We start from the raw sequence: 23,157 nt of genomic DNA, 5'->3' as shown, positions 1-23,157 counted from the left end.
AAAATTTGCCTCCAGTGCTTCCGGAGCATTCCACCACTCCCAAACATAAATATACCTCGGTGACCTGCCTTTAATCTTTCATTTTTCTTTTTTGTTTTTGTGATCTTTGAAGCTGTAGTACTGCATGGGTTATTGTTCACCTCAAAGCCGGCACATTAACATAACACAGGCATAAGATGAGGATTTGTGTCTCACTGACTGGTAAGTGAGACGGCAGGCTTGCTGTTTTTCTTCTGCATGCCTAATCATTACAAACCAAGCAGTGCACGAACAGAATGCAACGTGCAATGCTATTTTTAACTTTTCATTTATTATTATAATTATAACTTTCAAGGAACCAAATTACACTGTACACAAGAGTAGCAAAAATATTTTTTTAAAAAGTCTAGAGGTGAGTTTTGACAAGTTTCTTGAAGGACTCCAGTGACGGGGCATTGCGAAGCTCATATATGAGAGAGTTCTGGAGGGTGGGGGCCACCACACTGAAGGCCCAAAGGTTCTGATGTTGGTGCGAGGTACAGAAAACAGAAGGACCAATGCATCCGAGACTGTGTGTATGGTTTGCAACAGGTCAGAGAGATACTGAGGTGCCAGGGCATTGAGAGATTTGTAAGTAAGAAAAATCTTGTGAGTAATGTGTGACTTGACCAGGAACCAGAGGAGATATTGGTATTAAAGTGTTACACCACAACTCAGACCATCTTCTGAGTTAGTTTCAGTGATTTAAAAATTCAAGTTCACTGCTTCTGATAAGTTTATATTGGCCCCTCTCTGATGTTCTAAAGTCTGCAATAACATGGACATCAATAATCTCTAGGTGATGCCTCCATTGTTATGGATCTATATTAGCATTTAATGGATCTGACTTTACATTGGGAACGGACAGAGATCAAGGGCTGATTGAATTTGATCAGTCATTAGCATTTGACGCTAGTTTTAAACATATCATTTGCAAAAAAAGTTTGAAAGTAAGTCAGTTCAAAGCCCAGATCTCAACAGCTGTAGATCTTGATGTTTACAGTGACATATTAGCGTTTGTTCACCTATAACTCCACAACATCCCAGTGAGCTCGTTACACAGCTGCTGGACAAATGTACCCTCTGAACAGCAGTAAACTACCACATTTGACTGTCTAACTCAGCTATGAGGCCAATGCAGTGCCAAACAGTCTGTCAAGTAAAATCACCTTTGCAAACATTTGTAAAAGAATGGGCTCAATGGATTCAAGCGTAGTGCAAGAAGTCAGTTTGCAATAATATCCCTTACTGCTGATCATTGATTATCAAGGTGTGAAGAAATTCAGCAAAGTGGAAGTGCTCCTAAGACTCACACCAGCTCACTGGAAAGTTATCCATCATTTTCAGTCACGTGACCGACTCACTGCCCTGGCAGACAAAGCAGTGCTCCACCTTTAAGCATAAACAGTAGATAGTACTGCTGGAGTAAAGTAGGGATTTTTTCACCTCTCCTTTTCACCTCATGAAGAAAAACTACAAATTTTGGGAACTGTGATCCATATTCTGCCCATCAGCTTTATTTAAATCCCTGGCGATGTCTTTCCCAGAGCTGGAGTTTAGTGACATCTACAGGTATCTTCTAGAGATTTGCTGACTTTACCTGCTGCCAGGATGAAGCTTTCACAGTATGGACAGCTCCATGTATTTTTAATCTGGATGGGTAAATAATGCCACTATGTTGGAGGTGAAGAACAAGGAATTGTTCTTCATTTATTAGTAAAGTAAAGCACTACATAGCTATCTTAAACGGGCTACCACACGTAAATTTTAGTTTTGTTGACTTGGACATTTACAGTGTCATAACAGTAAAGCTGACAGAGTATCAATCCTACAGTTTAATGAGCCGTCGCTGACAGCCAAGGTTGCTGTGGAGAAGCAATGATTGGCGTGATGAGTGTATCTGATAGGACAGCAACTATCAGGCATTTTGGTCAAGTTTAAACTTGAAGACGTTCAAAGGATGGCTGCAGAGCAAAGGACCAGAGCACTGTTTTTGTCTGCCAGGTGGGCGTGTCCCAGTAGCTTTGACGTCACCTGGAAACTCTGGCTAGAGCGGGGTTGTTGAGGGACAGTGTTGTGCTGACTGGACAACCTAACTCCAAACCTCCTCTAGCATTAACAACAGCAGAAGCATTGTGTGCTGGGAGCTTTGTGTCAGGGCTTTTCATAGCTGGACAGTTCCTGTAGGTGTAATGTGTAGAATATCCAGTGCACAGTGAGAGTAAAGAATGGTAAGAGCAACTGAAAAACCTAAACAATGAGCTGAAACCTGTTAAAATGTTGTATTTAACACAGAGGATTGTTACCGTAACTGTTTCATAATAAATAAAAGTGCATTGGGTCCTGCTAAGGTAGATGAAAGCTGTTTTTTATAATGGACACTTTGACTGCTGAGATTATTAGTACGTAGGTAAGTCGTGTAATTACTCATACTAGCACTGCCAAAAAATATGATTATATGTGTGTGTGTATATATATACGCCATATATATGGTGTAAATTCACTATTTTTGTAGGGGACTTTCACTTCGACCTGGATGTTGACGCAGTTAAGCTCTGTCATGATAAAATATGACGACCCACAGGGATCTAAATGAAATGTTCTCTTCCAAAATGAGATGTCCAACATTTGAAAAATGAGTCACCTGTGCTAACAAAGTGATTGATGGGAGAAAATTATAACAAATTACATATTTTTGTGAGGGATGACAGCAAGCAGGGAAGCCAACTTCTTCCTTAGAAATCAGAGGAGGAGAACACTTTTAATTTCAGAGAAAGAGTGATAAAATTCGAGCTTGCAGATGCCATATGAAGGCTTAATATATGCTGACTGTTCAGAGGATGTGATTGATAGAGACTGAGTGTGAGCATGGACCTCATGCCGACTTTGATCCCATTTGCTGTCAACTGGGTAGGAGGGATCAGCGTCATCTCGCCATCCTCGGCGGTGAATGTGCAGCATGTGGCAGGATCCACACACTACTCGCCTGCTGCTCTCCCTGTGTGTTAGTAAAGCATTTCACATTTTGGTTTTGGCTAATTTCAGTTTTATAACCTCTTCAATTGTCTTACAAAACTGTGGCGCAAATTCTCCCAAAGTGCTTCCTGAGTAATCATCTGAAGTGCCCTCATCAACCACACACACAGCTGCTGTCCTCCGTCTCGCACTCCTCGAGTTTTGTGTTTTCTTACTCTCACTTTGTCTCTTTAATGTTGCCCCCCCTCCATTCAATTCCCCCTTTTTAATAATGTATGAAGAGAAAATGCAAGCAGACCAAGAGGCATCATTTTTCAAGTGCAGTTCACTGTGTTCTGAAAAAATAAAGTGAAGTATGAATGTGTAAGTGTACCAAGTGTCTTGATTTATATTTGAATATAATCTATTTTAGTAAAGAAATCATGAAAGTGTATTATAGGACCACGCAGCAAGAAATGGGGAGGAAGAAAAATCTTTTTTTTCTGCCTCTTCTTTTTTCTTCCTTCTCTCATCCACCCACTGCAGTAACTGTCTTCCTCTTTTTCTCTTCCTCCAGGTCCGCCTTCTGTACTGCTCCCTGGAAGAGGCTGAGCTCATTTTCCGGGCAGCTTGGGCAGCGGGTCAGGCCGGGCCCAGCCATATGTGGTTTGCTGTGGGACCAGCCCTATCTGGGTTGGGTCTGGAGGGGCTTCCAAAGGCTTTGTTTGCCATCCGGCCACAGGGGTGGAGGGATGAGCCACGCAGGTACGAACCCAGGATTTAAAATATCAGGGGTTCACAGGCTGCGGGGGCTTCAAACAGGGCTTCTGCGGGTTCAATGAATCTGTGGATAAGGTTAAATGTGTTGCATTTGACTCTTAAGTGTTCTCATCCATGTCTGGCTCTGTAATACTAAAACACACAGCATACTTGCTGAAAGACAAATCTCTATGGGAATCATTGGCATGCCCTTAAACAGCCCTCATCATTAATTCATAAAGTTCAAATCTTAGCCAGTTTTAATTACTACTAATGATCTCCCGAGCCCCTCCTGTTTGTTGTCCATCTGCTATTGGCCATATAATCCATAAATATGTCATTTCCACTGCTATGTCGATGACACACAGCTCTACCTGGCATAGTTTGGCTTTGATTCATGTAAAACCAGGTCAGAACAGTACAAGATATTAGTTTGTGTCAACTCTTCAACTGTTATGTGAAGTGCTAACACAAAGCCTGATTAAAGTCTTCTTTCACCCTCCATGGTGAAAGAAAAATTGACAAGACACTGAAGCCACATAAGGATGTGTCATATTTGTTGACAATGCTACTAGCTCAACCTAGTACCTGATTTGCATACTGAGATTTGATCAGATACTCCACTGAATCAAAGTAATTAGTATGCCTCTTATTACCAATGCCTCATGATTACATGACATTATCCAGACAACCCTTTTTAGAAACAGAATGAAAGTGAACACCAGATGCAGTGAGATCTGTCATATCCACTACACACCGGACACCAGACATCCATGCACTTTGTTTTGTGGGCTTGATCTGATTGGTCAGTCACAGTCTTTGAAGAAAGGAAAAAGAAAAATACATTTTATTATGTCTGGAAAATTAAAGATGGATAGTAATATTTTAAGGCTTTTACAGAGACCTGAATTTTACCTAACTTCAGTCATAGAGTCATGTTTACTCTTTTCTGTTTATTAGAGATCTAAAATACATCTAAATGGTAAACAACCACTGCGACTAAAATTGAATTATATCTGGTTTGAAAGTGAAATTTAATAGATGTTTCAATTCTGTGTGAAATTGTTGTGATCTGCTGCACAACACTGACTCCAGATACACAGATTAATATTAAGCCTCAGTTGAAACCTATTGTCCCTATCCTGTTGGGGCTGTCCGTTAGTTGATGGAGTAGTGCTGGTTTACAACAAGAATAATCAAGAGGAGTGTTGACGAGGATGAAATGTCCTTTCAAACAAATTTTGATTAAAAAAAAAAAAACAGCCTTTTTTTCCATACAGCTTTCCAATGACCTGAAAAGATGTCTTGTTTTTTTAATCTCAACATGTGGATATCCACCTGGATCTATGTTTTTATATTCGCAGTAAAACTTTAACATTTATGGTCTGCTCAGTTTGATGCTTTTTACGTGTTGCAGTGGAACAAGTGCAAAGCTTCACTCACGTAAAAAATTCTAGGTTTTTTTCTGTTTTATAACACATCCCATTCTAAGAGCATTCATGTCTATACTCTGTGAAAAACCTTTATTTTTGGTGTAATATGATTTTCCAAGCAGCTCATATGTGAAAATCCCCAAATCAGTAAAACCTTGAGTAAAATGACAAAATTGCTCAAATGTTAAAGCACATCAATTAGTGCTGCTACTGTACTGCTGATCCTTGTTAAAATGTTACATTTCTTTAATTAGGAATCTGTAGCTAAAGACTTTTACCTCATTTTGTGATCCTATATAAAGTATATGTTATGTTTCAGCAGACTGCTTCTAGTGCTGAAACTTTATGCATTATCAATTTTGTAGTTTCTTTTCTCTCTGCTGAATTGAGAATTCATTGAGTTTTTCTGTACGAAGCCTTGAAGATGGAGAAACCTTATGATTAAAAAATACATGAGAAGATAAATATTCTTCTCTTCATCCCTGAAAAGCACACTTTTTGCACATGAGTACACAGTTTAATTTTACAACCACCTGCATGTTCATCAATCAAAAAAAATCAATCAAAATTTATTTATATAGCACATTTTTTAGACCGAGGTACACCAAAGTGCTTTCCAGTAAAATCGCAGTACAAATAAAATCACAATAAAATATAAATTACAAATATATAAAATATAAGATAATTACATAATCTAAATACAGAGCCAGATGTAAATTACCCTAATTCGCCTTAAATGCCAGATCAAACAAATACGTTTTTAAACGTGATTTAAAAGACTGAATGGAATCTGACGCGTGAATATGAAGAGGGAGAGTATTCCATAGCCTGGGTGCAGCAACGGCAAAGGCACGGTCTCCTCTGGTCTTCAGCCGAGACCTAGGTTGCACCAAGAGCAGTTGGCCCGATGATCTTAGTGCTCTCTGAGGGCTGTACAGACAGAGGAGATCAGCTAAGTAGTCAGGTGCCATATTGTTCAGAATTTTATAAGTAAACAATAGAATTTTAAAATCAATTCGATATTTGATAGGAAGCCAGTGTACATTTTTCAGAACAGGGGTGATAGAGTCAAACTTTCTAGTGCCGGTCAAGAGACGTGCTGCGGCATTCTGGACCAGCTGCAGACGCTGCAGAAGAGAAGATTGTAGACCCAAGTAGAGTGAGTTACAATAGTCCAGTCTTGACGTAATGAAAGCATGAATGAGTTTCTCCATATCTTTGTGTGGTATGTAGGGTTTAGCCTTAGAGATTAGGCGTAGTTGATGAAAGCTAGTTTTTACCACAGTAGAGACCTGTTTGTCAAATTTGAAGGAACTATCCATGAAAACTCCAAGATTCCTGGCAGTATCAGTAAGGTAGTTAGCAACAGGCCCCAATGTGCCAGTCAATTGTCCCAGAGGCATATTTCGGTCAAAAACAATAATTTCTGTCTTCTTTCCATTTAAAGTAAGAAAGTTACGTGATAACCAGTCCTTGACATCACTCAGACAGTCAAACAGAGGATGTGGTGAGGATAAAGCATCCCCAGTCAGGTGAAGGTAGATTTGAATATCATCAGCGTAACAATGAAAAGAGACATTGTGTTTTTCAAAAATGATTATGATTCATGATGCACTCTCTGTAAGAATGACCTGATCTCTTCACTGGGATCATAACATTTACATCCAATCTAATCGAAATAAATTGACCGAGTGTATCCAGGTGAAAGATACAATTCTCTATTGATTTTTCTTTATTACCTTTAAACTCATGTCTGCCGCACCTCATAATGTGAAATGTGTGGTGGTTCTAACTCTTTATATAGTTCAATTATGCAAATATAAAATTTAGTTGCAACATAAATCCAAACAAGGTCAAAGAGATTTCCCTGGATACAAAACATTTTACACAACATGACGACACAGCCTTCAATGTGATTCCATATATCACCTGGAGAATGTTCACTTCACTCGCCATCTTTCTACCTTCACTGTCTACCAGTCATCTTGGCTCCTGTGAAATCCAGGATCCTTTTCTACCTTTTCAGTCAGTTTTTTTAATGTATCGTGTCACTGTCCTTGTAAAATGTACGCCCAGACTAGAAGGACAGTCCAAGTGAGCAGTTCACTTGTCACCACTTCCAGTGGCAGAGTTCATACTGAAACAGGTGCTGCATCCCAAGAACGAGGCTACATATGTTATAAGATGTACATGGAGTGGCTATTCTGACTGTCTAAATCCTATTAATCCATTCTCCAACATAAAGATTACAATGTAGAACGAATGTTTATAATTTCATTTCAACTAGTTACCACACATATTGCACTACAGTTACAGAGTCGAAAAGACAAGTGCATTAAGTTAAGGTTAACATGCACTTCACTCATATACACATGGCGAGGCTGCCATATCGGCCAGCACCAGTAGGGAGTAGATGAAGTGTCTTGCCCAAGGACACAACGACAGAGACTGTCCGAGCCGTGGCTCGAAACGGCGACCTTCCAATTACAAGGCGAACTCCCAACTCTTGAGCCACGATCAAGATTTACATTAAATATTGAAAACAGCTCCATACTAAACGAAGCCCATCTTCCTTGATATCTAGTGTGAGGTTTCTACCTGGATGGAGTGAGCAAGATGGCAGCGTAGTTGCAGCAGCTCAGTGTTCTGAAGCATGTGTGTGGGAATGTATGTGAATGTTTTACTGTTATATCTTATTAGTATTTTAAGTATTCTATCTATTTTATTTATTGAATTTTATTGTTTTATTTATATTTTGATATTGCTAGGGATGATGCAATGATCGGGGACCATTCTTAATTTCGTTGTTCTCATGACAATGACAATAAAGTTTCTGATTCTGATTCTGATTCTGATTCAATCATCATGGTTTCCGCTCAGTGATTAGTAATTGAAGCCTGGAGCTGAGTGTTTACACTGTTGCCATGTTTCAATTATTGGATGCACTATATATGTCTTCTCCAGTTGTATATGGAATGAATCTGAAAAATAACCCCGTCACTATATCGGTGTTTATGCGTTTGATACTTTTGAGTGTTTTCCACACTTCTGCTGCTGCTTATGATGGATATTTCATAGAGCTTTTCTAAATACCAAAAGTATTATTTGATAATCCATTCAACAAAGAAATGTTATCATTGTACAACTCGCAAATCATTTACTTTGTAATTCATGGCCACAAAAAGCGCTGTCACTGTAGCTATGATATGGTTGACATTGCTGCAAAATTTAGAAAATTTAAACCCAAAAAAGAGATGACAGAAATGCAAAAATGGAGGACGTAAAAATCCTAATGACTGGGATGTGAGCAGAAGACCAACTGCACTGTCATTCTGTATTAGTCACAAAGGAATTTATTATATCAGCGCTGACAAGCAACTTAGGAAAATTATAAAAGTACTAAGAGGCTGTGAAGTACAGAGAAAGAGCAGCCACTGGCCCTGTGAAGGGTTCACTTCAAAGGGTGAGCCACAAAAGGATTTGTGGCTATTGTACGGATACTGAAGTTGTAAATTCTGTGAACTGTCCTTGATAACATTCTTGACTTTACATTAGCTCATCACAGCAACCTGTTTCACAGAAACCAAGAGCCGGACACTTTAGAGGTCATCCATCCTTCCAATTCAGGGTCGCAGGGAGCTGAAGCCTATCATATAGCAATGGGCAAGAGGCAGTGACTAGACAGGTCACCAGTCCATTACAGGGCTAACCCAGAGAGCCAGTCATCCAAGGCCACCAATCACTAGTTAACTTAACTTGACATTTTTTGAATTGTGAGAGAAAGCCAGACTACGAGGAGAGAATCCACCCAGTCAGTGGGACAACTCCACACAGAAAGGCCCCAGCTGCTGTGAGGTGATGGTGTTAACCACTGCAACCTCTGCTGCCCTCAAAGGAGATGTATTGTTTTAAAATAATGTGTATTCCACATGTCACAGAGAAATACATTATTGCAGTCGGCACATGGACAAAAACTGTTGCTGGTTCAAAGCATTAAAAAAAATGTTAATTCTGAAATACAGTATGTCTCATAGATGAGAAGATTGTTTATGATATTTAACAGACCAGTGGGTGATTATTAAAGCCTACATTCTTTACCCCCCATGAGTGTGTTAGCCCCGAAAGGTCTAAAGCCATGACTCTCTGTTAGAGACGCGTACAGCTGGAGACTGTTGAGTAGTCACTCCTCTTATACTTGTTTGAACTGTGCTTGAAATCTTCTGCCTCAGGTGCATGCATAATCAGTTCATGGTAATGTAAAGTCTATGTTGGCAAGTTTCTGTGGTCATATAAAAAATGAGCAGGCCGAGGCCCTAAGTCTTACAAAACTCACATCACAGGGTCATGGGAAGTTCAGGATGTGGAAAGTAAAATGAAGACCTGACCTAAAACATCGATAATAACTGCATATCAAAAATCTGACCCTGTCTTGAGGAAAAACAGGTTTTTAATGCAAATCATTTAAAAAAAATGGCATAATAATAGAAAGTTAACACTTGGACCACATTAAAATTTTTAAACATATTTAAATTGTTAAAGAAAGAGTGATGGCTACAAAACTGTCCTGCTCACCAGCTTTTTTAAAGTGGTAATTTGCAGAATTATGTAAATGCTTTATGAAGCTGGCAGCATTCACATTTCGTGCTCGATTGGTAGAAGGCCTTGTCATCAAGACTAGAGCAATATGTACTGTTTATTTTACATAATATGTTGATGCATGCTCAATCAACCAGGTAAGGAACTCCCAAAAAGTTGATTCTGTTCATTTGGATGTAACATTTTCAGTAGGAGAAACGTTTCATCACTCTTTAAGTGACTTGTTCAGTCTGAAGTAGTCTTCATCAACTTTTGGGGATTTTCCATAATAAATAACAGCATTCTGTGTGATAGGATGTAAGACGTGGCAGTTGTTGTTTTTTAATGCAAGTTACAAATCAGTGTTGACTTTACAGCCACATTAAAAGCTGTGCCTTTTGCTGCAGGAAAGCTTCCAGCAGATCAAAGTCTGATCTATTATTAAATTTTCCTTAGACAAAGAGCGAGTCTGCTAATATTTATTAAGTCAAACTGAGAATGCTTGACACACAAATAAATTTAGAAACTGGATATTCAGTTTTTTTATTGAAGTTGTGCTTGGATTGGCTTGTTATCAGCTGTTTTATTATGCCTTTCTGTCACTAGGACATTCATCAGCTGCTTGACTACAAACTGACTTACAATGTCCAGAGTGACATCCAAGCACATTTATAAAGTAGCCTTTATAACACTGCTTACCTCATTAACGTTACGATCTCTATGATTCTACTGGAATTCAAGCTATGTAGGAGTAGAAAGATTTCCACTAGATGTAGGTTAGACACTTCAGACACCAAAAACAGAAATGCAGAGCTAAACAACGGCACTAAATGGCTACATTCCTTTGCCAAGGATGAAAATTCCCTTCATATGATGAGTGAACTGAGTGTGATAGTTGTGATAGTTTTCTGAGACCATCAAACAGGCTTATATTTTTTTTTCTATTTCAGTGTATTTAAATAAGAAAAAAACCAGCACCTCTTGCTTGAACATGTGCAAAAGGATTCTAGAAGTTGAAATTTAAAAAAAAAGAGTTCTTTATTATTTTGGAAGGTGTATATTTTCTCATGTCTACCTGATAAATATGTCATGGAATAATCTCTTTTGCCCTGGTAGCTTGATCTAATGTAATTCAATTAATCTGCAAAAGACTAAGAAACGAAATCTTTTCTGGTATGAGTAATATTTGTACACAATATAGGGTGGAGAAAGCAAATAAGTAAATAAAGTAAATAAAATAATCAAATAAATCTACTTGGTTATATTAGTCCAGTGGGATTACAATGGGTCATCAGGGAGGCTAATCATCTAGAGACAACCTGAACTGAATATTAAATGGTCAAATCAGCACAACTGTTTCCCACAATACTGAAAAAAACTGTACACATTCCAGCTTACCTAGTGGAGGAGTCATCTATTTTGTGAATTCACATTCATTATTTCAGGTTGTCATATGCATTTGAGTAGTTTTTCAAGCTTAAATCTCTGTCCTCTCCAGTATCTGTGCATTTCCTGGGACCCCATCAGGTAAAAAAAAAAAGACCTTTAAAACGAATCTAGTCTCTCGGTCTCATGTTGTTCTCTTTGTAATCCTACAGGCGTATTGCCAAAGGTGTTTCTGTCCTCACCCATGGGGCAATGGCTCTGCGGAGGGACCAGGGAGCCACCAGCCGAGCGCAGTACGCTGGCAACTGTCAGAGCGACGGCAACCAGACCCATCGAGTGCCAGACAGAATCAAGTAAGTGGCAGGAAGCGCGAGGGACAGAGGGTGACTTTGAAGTTTGCTGTATGTGAGAATCTAATGTGACTGGCATCAGAGTGAACAAGCAAACAGTGCAACGGCATGGAAAGGCAAATAGTTGCCAACAGTTTTAATCAAATGTCCTCATTCAAAGCAAACCCAGAGAGCTGAGTCATTCTGGCCTGAAAACAGCTGCTTTGTTTTTATAGCAACATTTTACAGATGGATAAACTCCACATAGAAAATCCATGTTTTCACTGCTGGTTTCATTCTGCATTTGTTAATGCTAAAGATTTACTGCGCAAATCAGCCACAACATTAAAAACACTGACAAGTGAAGTGAATAATATTGATCATCTCATTACAATGCAATATGCTGCTGGGAAATCTTTGGCCCTGGCATTCATACTACTTTGACACATAAGATCTGTCTAATTGTCTGTTAGAGCTCAAGGACACTCATTCCAAAGACCACTCACTGACACTGGTGCCAGCAGCCTCCCCCAGCACGACAATGTGCACTGTCACACTACCAGAGCCACTGAGAAATAGCTCAGGGAACAGCACGAAGAACCCAAGGCATTTAGACGGCGTCCAAACTACCCAGAACCCAAAACCGATCAGGACCCACCAAAATAAGACCAATCCACAGAGGCCCCAGACCGCAGCCCACACGACCCACAGGACTTGCTGACACTGTCACAGTGCCAAAAATCACAAGACACCCCCATGGATCATTTACCCATGCCCCAAAGAGTCAAAGGCTGACCTATTAGGTCTTTTAGTTTAGTGACTGATTGGAGTGCATTGCAATCATGCTGTCAAGCAAACATTGTTTTTGCTTTGCATTGACCATTAAATTGCATAATGAAGGAACGTGCAAATAGTTGACTGATTTAGCAACTGTGCAACATCGTTCTCAGTCTTAGTCCATTAGTGCTCCTTTATTCTGTATGACTGAATTGAGGCAGTTGTTTATTTAAAAACGGGCTGTTTGTTTCAAGACAAAACTTAAATATGTGAGAGCTTCACTAATGTAAGAAAACAATTGATAGATTTGTGGGGAGTATTTTGAGTTGTGCACTGCTGATGTTGAAACTACTGCTTGGTGCTTAAAACACCAGCTAATAATGATATTAAAATACTGAAAACCTTTTCAGATGCTTTTAAAAGTCTGTTTATATGCAGATTAAAACCTAATATATTTTCTCCAGTGTTTAGTGGAAAGTCTTGACTCAGACTCAAGTTCGTTAAGTTCAGTCAGATGACTTCCATTTGAAATGGTTCATTACAGCAGCAGAGTATAGTTAGTTTGGTAGTTATAGAGAGTTTGGTTTATCACACGCAGATATGTTACAAATAACATTTGAGTGTGATGGTGGACGCTGATTGATGTCAGGCAGCAGATGCAGGGCAGCAGTAATACTTACATGTCCGATGGAGGAGGAGGAATGTTTTCAGCTTACACAGACTGCCATATTGATGTCTGTTTGGTATATTTTGTGAGGAGAGTGAGGTGTAGTATTGTACCCTGTGTCACACAAATGGCTGCATTTCTAGTTTGACTGTGAATATACTGACATTAGGTGCAATGGATGAGTTGACAAACTGGTTATAACCAAATTTACCATTTGCATTTAGGACAGTTTGCCCTTCACAATCAGGGAGACTTTAAATATGTGAAGCAAAGAAATAAAATAGCAGAAGTCCAACTTTTAACTACAAGCTTGTTTGACTGCTCCTGCTCTTTGGCACAATTCCCTCTGGGAACTGTGTGGTGGAGTTGGGTTTTACTCTCAGCTGTGTCAGAGCTACAGAAACCATCTGGTAACTACTGCTACTGTATGCTTGTTAATTGTGTGCAGCTGTATTGCATTCACAAATTAACTGCTATTAACTGTAACACTTAAAGACCTTCTCCATCTGTATAGTGTTCTTTCAAGGGCACAGACCATCATTTTGACCCTTACCATCTTTTACAACGTGGAGTTCCAGATGGTTCCATCTTTGTAATGCCAAAAGAAAGTCATTTGTTCCGTCGGCTATTGGTTTTTAAACAGATTTTGAACATTTCCCCTCAAGGTTTATATACTGTTGTACACTTGGATCTAGTATTGTTTGTGGATGGATGAATGGGTGGATGGATGGTGTTGGTATGCTGTCTGCAAAGCCAAAGTCCCCAGAGTGCATTTAAATTGCATGCTAATCAAGACGAGTGAAATATATGCATGGAAAGCAGTTGGTGTAGTCATAAGTACAAAAACAATGTATTAATATTGTGTAAGTATTGAGCGAGAATACTAAATGAGTTGTGGCTGTGTCTTCATCACCAGCTGTTTCTCATATCTCGTGCCTCTGTCACAGCAAAATGTGTTGCTGGTATTAAATACTCCAAAGTTCATTTTTGGATAGTTTGTAAAAAAAAAAAATTGTAATGTCGGACTGTCTGGGGATATTTTTTTTCTCAACGCCGTAAAACTGCAAAAGATGCAGTTACAAACATTTACAGGTGTTTGAGATCAAAATGATGGTAACAATGGAATTTGTGACTCTGACACTTTGAGAATGGGTTTGTTTGTGGCTACCATTTTTAAGCTTTGAATTAGCATCATGGCATCAGGCATCTTGGGTTTTGTCCCCAGTGATGACTTTAATGGGTGCATTACTAAGTCATCAATTAATACTTGTTGGCTTACTGCAGATGCACTGAGCAGAAATAGCTCAGTGAAGGCATCTTGGTAGCAATACTTATACTGTTAACTGCACAGGAAGTCATATTTGTCAGATAATGTTTTAAAAGAAACACAGAAACACTGGATAGGCTCCAGTTCAACAACTCAAAATAGCTAAGGCGAAGCCTAGCAGATGGCACCAGGATGCACCTGTCATGAAAAACAGTTAAGCTCTCAATAATGCATGGCTTAAGTCTATGTACAGGTAAATTCTGTTATTAAAAAAAGTTTTCTCAAAGAGTGAACTCTGAGAAAACTTTGAAAATGTAGACCAACATTATCTTTGTATGATGCTGTTTATTTGTCCTGTGAAGTTGGGCATTTTTTCATGGACATTTACAGGAAACAACCTTTGCACCCAGCCACTAGTGGCCACTGGAGGAATGACAGTTTTGACACTTCTGAGTTTGCAGGTACAGGTGTCAAGGGGGGTATTAACCCCACCACTTTACTCCCACATTCTGTTTTTTTTTTATATTTGTAACTGCCCATACGAGTTATCATCAATCCAGGTGGTAGCACAGAGCTTTGTAAGCCTTGTGCTCCTTGAGCAAGAAAATGAACTGACAAGTGAACAAAACAAAACAATTCTGCCACATTAACCCAGTGAAACACGAGGCAGGTTTAAGGAGAGACTCAACAATAAGTCTAAATTACAATACTTAACCACAAGAAAGAAAAAGCAGTTGTAGTTTGTACGTATATGACAGATTGATGACAATATCAGGGAAATCTTGCCTGCACAGACGAGCAGATCAACTGCAGATGGATGGTTACCACAGGTTGCCTGCCTGCACTCTTTAATGAAGTGAGCAGGTTCATTTTAAACTCGGCAAAACATTTCATGCCCTTCAGAATCTTGCTCTCCATCAGCAGCAGGGCTGTCTGTCACGCTGACGGGCGCAGAGGCTCATGGGACTCTCATCGAGTGGCAGTGATAGTCCTCGCTACAGCTGCATGAACGACACCTGTAACACATGAAGGGTTTTTCTCTCCGGGGAGATATACACCTTTCCAAAAATATCTCTGCTCTGACTGAAGTGGCACTGCGAAATAAAACGTAACCTGTTTTTAGCTGCTGTGTGGCCTTATTCACATGCAAACAACTTGGGAACACTTAATTGTGAATTAATAGTAATATATGAAAAGCCCACTGGAAATCTTGAAAGCTCAACTTGTCATTTTAGAAGTTAGGGCTGATGAAATCCAATGCAATTCAATACAGTTTAGCTCACATGCAGTTAAACCTACTTTATGTACCAAGCTAAACAAGCGACATTTGAGAAGGGGCAAAAAATCTATGTGTAAATCTTTACTGATGGTTAATAAACTGTGCTGTCAGAGATGAGCAGTGCCCACAGATTTACAAATTAAATTTCTTTGCCAGTCGTAAACGGAAAGATTGGTTTGGGAGAAAGAAAAAGAATCCAAATAAATATGTTACACAGTGAAAGCTGTAAAATGACCCTAGCAAAGCACAGTAAGACATCAAATAGACTGTTTGACTATTTAATCTAGATTAAATTCATGTGGTTACAGTTAAAATCCTCCACTTCCTATTTGGAAAAAAATAAACAACTAAATAAATAAATAAAAGCTGTTTGCTCAGTTTGCAGTTACTTCCCATTATTGCCTCTGTGCACAAAACAGTTGGCAAAGAAAAAATGCTCATGATCACCTCCTCAAACCAAACTACGAGGCTCTTCTGAGCAAAGAGCATAAAGTATTTAAATAAATAAAAGTCCAGTCATGCTTCTACAGTGAGGATGACGACTGTACTCGGCCTTCAAGGTTATCAAATTCAAAAGAAACCTCCATTAAGACCAGCTTTATTTAATTCTTCACTTTGAATCTTCTTCAGACTAAAACAACTCCAAACATAAATATGTTCTTCACAACACCATTAATGCTACCATTACTATACAGTCATGCTCTGTGCCAGAGAAACAAATAATAAAGCTACATGCTTTTTAAACTACAAGACATGGTGTGGCAGTTGATACCTGTTTTTACTGGTGTAATATTTCCACTATTGAATTTGTCAACCTTGTCACAAACAGCGCAAAAACACTGATTGAGGAGGATTTTTCAAAACCCCCAGATGACATTCAGTAGGGTGGAAGCAGTGAATAGCCTAAAAGCTGATGAGTGGAAAATGTTTGACCTTGAAATGATATGAATTCAGTTTTTTATTCAGTTTTTTATCTGTTTCGATTCAGAGCCATTATAGGAATAAATGCTCCTTCATGACTGATCGTGCAATCTGTTGTGAAGCACTTTCTGAAAATGCCTCCCGTGCGATGCTTGTTGTTTGCTTTTGTTTTTTTAAAAGCTGCAAAGTAGTGTTACAGTACTCGTACCTTTTTAACCCCTTAATCCCTCGTATGTCATATTTGATACAGTTTTCCTGAGTTTTCTTCTAAATAAATTGCTCAATACATTTTTAAACAATAAATTGCAACAAATGACAGATGTAAGAGATATAAAACAAATGAAAATTCATATTTGCATTTTTTTTTTAATGTTTTGATTTAGCAATTGTCCATTATTAAAGAAATTTGAATTTCCTGGCGGTTATTTCATGGTTCAGGATTTAAACCATGAAATAAATTCATGCTATCTATGTTTTTATACAGAAGGAACCCTTAGCTTTGGGCTTATTAATGGATCTGCACAGCCAAGGTAGGGGAGGGGCTAATTGCATTAAGAGATTTGATTGGGCAATCCAGTGTCGGTAATGAAAATGATCGAATGGGCTGCTGTCAGCATTTGTACGACAGCTGCACAGGGGCCCTTAAAGCCAGCCCATTGGCCCAAAAGTGTGTCAGCCCACTGGGAAAACGGTATGCCAGATTCCCACTCCATGCATAAATTTCTTCTGTGTGGCTGCTGCATTCAGCCAACTCTCATCCTATGAAAAATCAGGTGGGGAAAAAGGATGTTTTGGAGCCGTTTTGCTTCATGACAATCTCCATTAGTCAGTCTTTCTACTCTTTGTTTCTGACAAGTGAGTAAAACACATAATACACAACTATTGCTACAGAGCTGTGTTCATCCAAAAAAGTGAACAACCAGCTGCTTGTGTAGACAGACTTTGCCACACAAATATCAGGATGTGGAGAAAGAAGAAAAGGAGGGGACTGAAAGAAAGGGAACGTGTGAGATGGAAGTTTGGCAGGCAGAGCTGGAAGAGAGTCGAGAGGACGGATGGATGAGGGAAGAGAGAGAGAGTAAATTGAAGATGTAGATGACAGCAGACAAAGGCAGCGATAACGACGATGATGATGGTGATTTGGCTGTCTGCTTGGAAATCATTTTGCAGCTTCCAGCCATCAGATTGCAAACAACAGCAGAAGTGCAGAATGCGAACACGTACAGCACAACAGATCGAGCCATAACAATGACATTCAGTCAGTGCTGTAAACTCACTGGAATACAAAACTTATAAAAAGTTGAAATAAACTACATTTCAAAACATGCCGTGACAAGCAAGACTTTAGCTTTTATTCAAAGATGCGCATTTGTGATAAAGAGTATTAACAATGTCAAAAGATTTGTTTTTCAGCAACTTGAATTTATTCAGCTACAAAGGATTCCAAAAGTAAAAGAAATGGGTAAAAAAATGCCATTTTATTGTCAAACCACCTGCATGAATTTGACTTTAAGAGTTTTATCTGGACAGTTGTTGCACTACATTGGTGTAATCCATTAGGGGTCCATACAGAGCATTCAGATAAATGACAGCAAAGTGGACTTTCCTGGTAAAGTGGTTTGTGACATTTCTGTTAACGCTACAAGCCAAAAGATTCAGTTTACTTGATACCAAAGACTCTATGAAAGACTGTCTGAAATGTTAACCCTGTGCAGTCTTTCAACGCGGGTCGACCCTGCCTGTTGCAAAAAAAGTAACATCCCTGTCAAGGCAAACTGGAAGATAAGGAAAGGCATCTATGAGCTTGTGGGTACTTTGTGATTACTCCTGTATATGCATGCAATCAGGTGCACCCTTCACTCATCACTTCTGGCAACATCCAAAATGATCAAGTCGAGACATGTTTGTGGGTAAATTGTTGCTTCTCAACAGGATGATGATTCCAAAGTGCACATCTTACATCATTTACTTCACACATTCCTGAGAAAAAATTGCATCAACAGCCAAGAATTTCTACATTTTTAGTTTTTTTTTTTCTTCTGATAATTTTGACAAAGGATGCAATTTTTGGAAAAAGCTACCTCTGAGGATTGCAAACCAGTTTTCTTTGGATCACATGGAGCATGGCGGGCCAGCCAGGGTCCTGCTGAGCTAGTGTTTGGCTGGAGTGCAGCATTCCCTACTAACAGTGGGAAGTTACACAATTGTTCAGCCTGATGCCCCGTTTAACAATGTTTTTATTGTTATTTTTATTTCTTAATCTAGTAAAATGTTAAAATTTGAGAAGATACTGACAAAGCAGATGCAATTAAACAGAAAGTGTGATGAGTAACTTTAACAGCACGATGGGGAGAACAAGTCATGTGTGAAATGCCAAGAAAACAATCTAGTATAGATTGTTTCCATTCATTTATTCACTGATTTATTGTCCCGACTAGGAAATTAGTTTTACAGAAAGGTCTCAAGAAATCGTCCATATATATATATTTTACAAAAATAAAAACAATACTAAATCATAAGACATAGTCCTGCAGTTATAAAAAACACATGACGGTAGGGTTCAGATTTAACATAAACTGATTTAACAAGTGGATGGGGAACAAAGTCTTTTTGGTCTTATTACACTTACTCATGGTGTTCTGTATCTGCAGCCTGAAGGAAGCAGCTGGGTGGGTCTGGCTCTGTGACTCTCCTCAGTCGCTCGGGTCTTTCTACCTGCAGCTCATATATTGCAGGTAGTGGATTCTGTGGGAGGCCTGTTACTTTGCTGCCTGTTGTGCTATCTTTGGTTCTAACATTTCCAAACCGAGCAATAGAGTCATCATTTCTCTACCTACATTAAATATGTGCAACTTACTCAATAATTACAGGCATTGATAGCGATTCTTGACAACTGCCTCCAGATTGGCATCAAATTATTATCAATGACCAATTCAAAGTATTTATATTATAAGATGTTCCACCGATTCAATATATCTACACTTCATATTGGTCTTCAATCGGGGGTGAGAGAACTTTTTGAACTTGATAACCATGTCCTTGGTGTTCTCAGTGTTTAGCCGTAGGTGGGTTTGGTCTCCACCACCGGCCGATGTTTATCTACATCAGTATTAAGCGTGATGATGAATGTGTTGTCTGCAGTTGTTGCTATTTCGAATAATAAAGAATAAAAACACTCAACACATTTTGGGTTAGAATATTTGGCTGATGGGAGTTTTCTAGTCTACTGTGAGTCCCTAAGCCCTCAAGGTGTGTCAAAAGGAGGTGAAGTAAAGTGATGCAAGCATCTTCTGCCCCCTCTCTTTGCTCAGCCTCAGCAGCTGTTGTTATAGTGCCTGACCATTGTACAGTCTTCTACTGCTGTGTCTGTTTTAAAGATACAGTACTGAGAAAATGCACCTGCAGGCTATGGGTTTGTTAATCAATTTACAAACAGTGCAGCGCTTAAACATTACCGTACTTAGTGCTGTAAACAGTACTGTAAGTGACAGTTACAGTGGTTTAAATGCTTTACTGAAGTATGAAGTTGCAATCTTTGTTTACTTAAGTTTCAAATCTTCAAATGATAGAGGCTTCTTTTCAATCTACTATTTTTATCAGTCAGACGCACTGAGCTATTTAACCAGATATACACTGATCAAACGTAACCTTATGAGTACTGACAAATGAAGTAAATAACACTGAAATTGGTAAGTGCAGAGATTTAAGCTTTAAGAGTTTGATGAGAGAAAAATTGTAACGGCTAGAAAACTGGGTCAGAGGATCTCCAAAACTGCAGCTCTTTTGGGGTGTTCCTGGTATTAAGTAATCAATATCTGGCAAAAGGAAGAATCTGGTCCAAGGAAGGAACAGTGGTGAACCACCAATGGGCTCACTGATGCACGTGGGGAGAAAAGGCTGGCCTATCCAGTCCCACACATGTTCCACTTTAGCTCCAAAAGCTGAAAAATGTGATGCTAATTCTGATAGAAAAGGTGTCAGAGTACACAGCGCATTGGAATTTTTTGTATATGGGGCTGCAAAGCTGCAGAACAGTCAGGGTGCCCACGCTCACCATTGTCCACTGTTAAAAGCACCAACGATGGCTGCAACAACAATGAACTTCAGACCTGGACCACGGAGCAATGTGGATAGCTGCGCATGTGCGTCGCCTACCTGGGGAACACTCGACACTAGGATGCACTATGGGAAGAGCTCAAGTTGGCAGAGGCAGTGTACTGCTGGGAAACCTTGGGTCCTGCCTTCCACGTTATGTTACTTTGACACGTAGTACCTTCCTAAGCATTGTTGCAGACCATATATACCCTCTCATGGTGTTCCCTGATGGTTGTGGCCTTGCAGCAGGATAATGCGCACTGCCACAGAATGTAAATGGTTCACAAATGGATTGAAGAGCGCAACAGTGAGTTTGAGGTGTTGTCTTGGCTCACAAATTCCCTAAATCTCAATCCAATTAAGCATCTGTGGAATGTGCTGGACAAACAGTTTTAATCCATGAAGCCCCCACTTCGCAACTTACGGGACTCAAAGGATCTGTTACTAACATCTTGGTGGCAGATATCGCAGCACACCTTTGGGGACCTTGTGGAGTCAATGGGCCAGAGCACAATATTAACCCTCTCAGGCTCAAATTAAACTTTTTTTTGCTAATGCACAACCAAGTCCTGCAGTGGTACTTCTGAGTAAAAAAAACTCATAAAATATGTATGTGGGGTAATCAGGTTGTTAGTTTTTATCTGTTGCAAATCGGCAACACCTGCCTCGAGAGGGTTAAGCAGGTGGCCATAACAGCATACATTAGTACTGAATGAATTACTTGGAGATCTTAGGTTGAGACTATATAGAAGTATTATTGCACAAAAATTCCTTTTGCAATAACCGTATACTGTATATTTGGGGATTTGGAGCATTTCATTTTCATTATTTTTCTAATTTAGAGAGTTTGCTTATTGGTTGGATGAAGCAGAATTGCAGTCTTGGTGGGTTTTTTGGTTTTTGTACAGACCAAACCTGATATACAGCAGGTATACTGTATTTTCATCAATTACAAAAGCTAAATGCTGCTTTTATATTAATGCATGGGTAATACTAATATATCATAATCCTCACATGGGCTATTTTCCTTTGGGTACTTTTACTTAAAACATTCATTACAAGGGTGGACAGCACATATCAGCTATTTTACAGTTGTACATTTTCAAATGACTTGCTCAGACATGCCCTTAGAGAATCCTCAACTCAATCTGTGATGATAGTCGAGCTCTGTCCCTTGTCTTACCTGTACCCGAAGCAGTACATCGCCACCTGCTCAGCAACTGAATACCAATGAATTAGCCTAAACCTCACTTTATAAAGGCCTAAACTTAAAACTGTCACTTCACCTTTTCCAATAATCAGAATCCTTTTACCAGACTAATGAGGGGGAAAAAGCTACTTTAGCAGGACTGAAAGAAACACTAACTCTTGGCTTTTTAAAAACTCACCCAGGTGAATCCGGGTAAAAGCCAGTCATTCTGAGCATGGCGATTAAAGACACTTCATTCATCTGACATGCAGGGAAAGTAGGAAGGATTGGCTTAAAAAGGATTTAATGCCTTCAGACAGCTGAGACATGCAGTGCATTGTAACTGAATAAGTAAAATGCACAAGTGTGGACTGAGGGGGGGGGGGGGGGGTGTCTAGAGGAGGATCGGACAGAAGGGAGACAGTGAGTCGGGAGGACCAGAATAGGACAGCCAGGATGTGTTCTGTCTAATAAGAAAAATCACCGTAAAGGAGCACATCTTTTCCGTTTGACAGTTCTATTTGTGTTTTTCAAATTGCGTGTTGTAATTTTCACTAAATCAAAGCATTAGCTTAAATATAGAAACACAGACAAGCAGAATGTAGGCCATAACATGCAGGCAAGAAGGCAGAAGGGATGGAAGAAAATGGGTACTGTGTTATAAGTAGCTGCCGTTAATTGCAATATAGCGTATTGTTTCTCACTCAAATGATAAAGCTTAATGCAAAAACCTAATGAGATGAAGCCGAAGAGGAAGGTCAGAATAGGAAAAAAGTTGTAGATTAAAAAAAGGCTGAGAAAGGGAAAACTTAAAGCAGGGGAGGAAGCTGGAAAAAAGAGCATGAGGAAGAAATAAGGCAACGTGAAATACAAACAGGAGAGCAGGAAGAAGATGATGCCAAAAGTGGTGGGAGTAAAGGGAGACAGTGGAGGAGGAAGAGTCAGACTGAAGCTTATCCAGTCACCTCAAACCCTCAGGGGGACTGACTGCTCATCTGGAGCGGAGGAGTGTCATGCCACATGCTCGCTGTCCATCTCACTCTTTAATAACCACTCCACGTGAGCTTGATTAACCACAATCTTTCAGGATAACCGGAAAACCTGTCTAAACTCTCCCCCTGACTTCTGCAAGATTTCAGAAACTGCATCACTTTGTCCTTTAAATCTTCTTAGTTATTTTTTGATCATGCCATCACACAGCAGGTGAGCTTCTGATTACATTAACTAAAGCATTTCACTGTCCTTTTCAAAACTACAGTATATATTCATTTAACACTTAAACCTACAGTGCCAATAGCTAACAGTGGCATTTATGAAGTGTAAACAGTGTAAATAAATCTAAAAATATAGGTGACAAACATGTAGGTTGCTGTCAGATGTACCAGTGACTCACAGTGACTCAACTGAAACAGGAAATGTAATCAGATGAGATCTCTGGGAGCTGGAAGCCAAAGTTACTGTCAAATAAAATCCTAATTAGTGATGTGAGATGGGACTTGTTTGCACA

The 23,157-nt window shown here is 39.3% G+C and overlaps 1 protein-coding gene across 1 annotated transcript in view; it reads left to right on the top strand.

Annotated features, from left to right (window-relative positions):
• The first annotated feature begins 3,556 nt into the window (after positions 1 to 3,556).
• grin2da (glutamate receptor, ionotropic, N-methyl D-aspartate 2D, a) overlaps positions 3,557 to 23,157 on the top strand; it is a 98,549-nt gene continuing 78,948 nt past the window's right edge. The window contains exons 1-2 of the mRNA XM_080296374.1: positions 3,557 to 3,738; positions 11,339 to 11,479. Of these exons, the coding sequence (XP_080152500.1) occupies positions 3,635 to 3,738; positions 11,339 to 11,479 (245 nt within the window). The 5' untranslated portion in view covers positions 3,557 to 3,634. The remainder of the gene's footprint in view (positions 3,739 to 11,338; positions 11,480 to 23,157) is intronic.

Source organism: Astatotilapia calliptera, chromosome 22, assembly GCF_964374335.1.
Source record: "Astatotilapia calliptera chromosome 22, fAstCal68.1, whole genome shotgun sequence".
NCBI classification, from domain to species: domain Eukaryota; kingdom Metazoa; phylum Chordata; class Actinopteri; order Cichliformes; family Cichlidae; genus Astatotilapia; species Astatotilapia calliptera.
The sequence above is the reverse complement of the archived record's forward strand: the minus strand, read 5'-3'. Positions and strand labels throughout refer to the sequence as shown.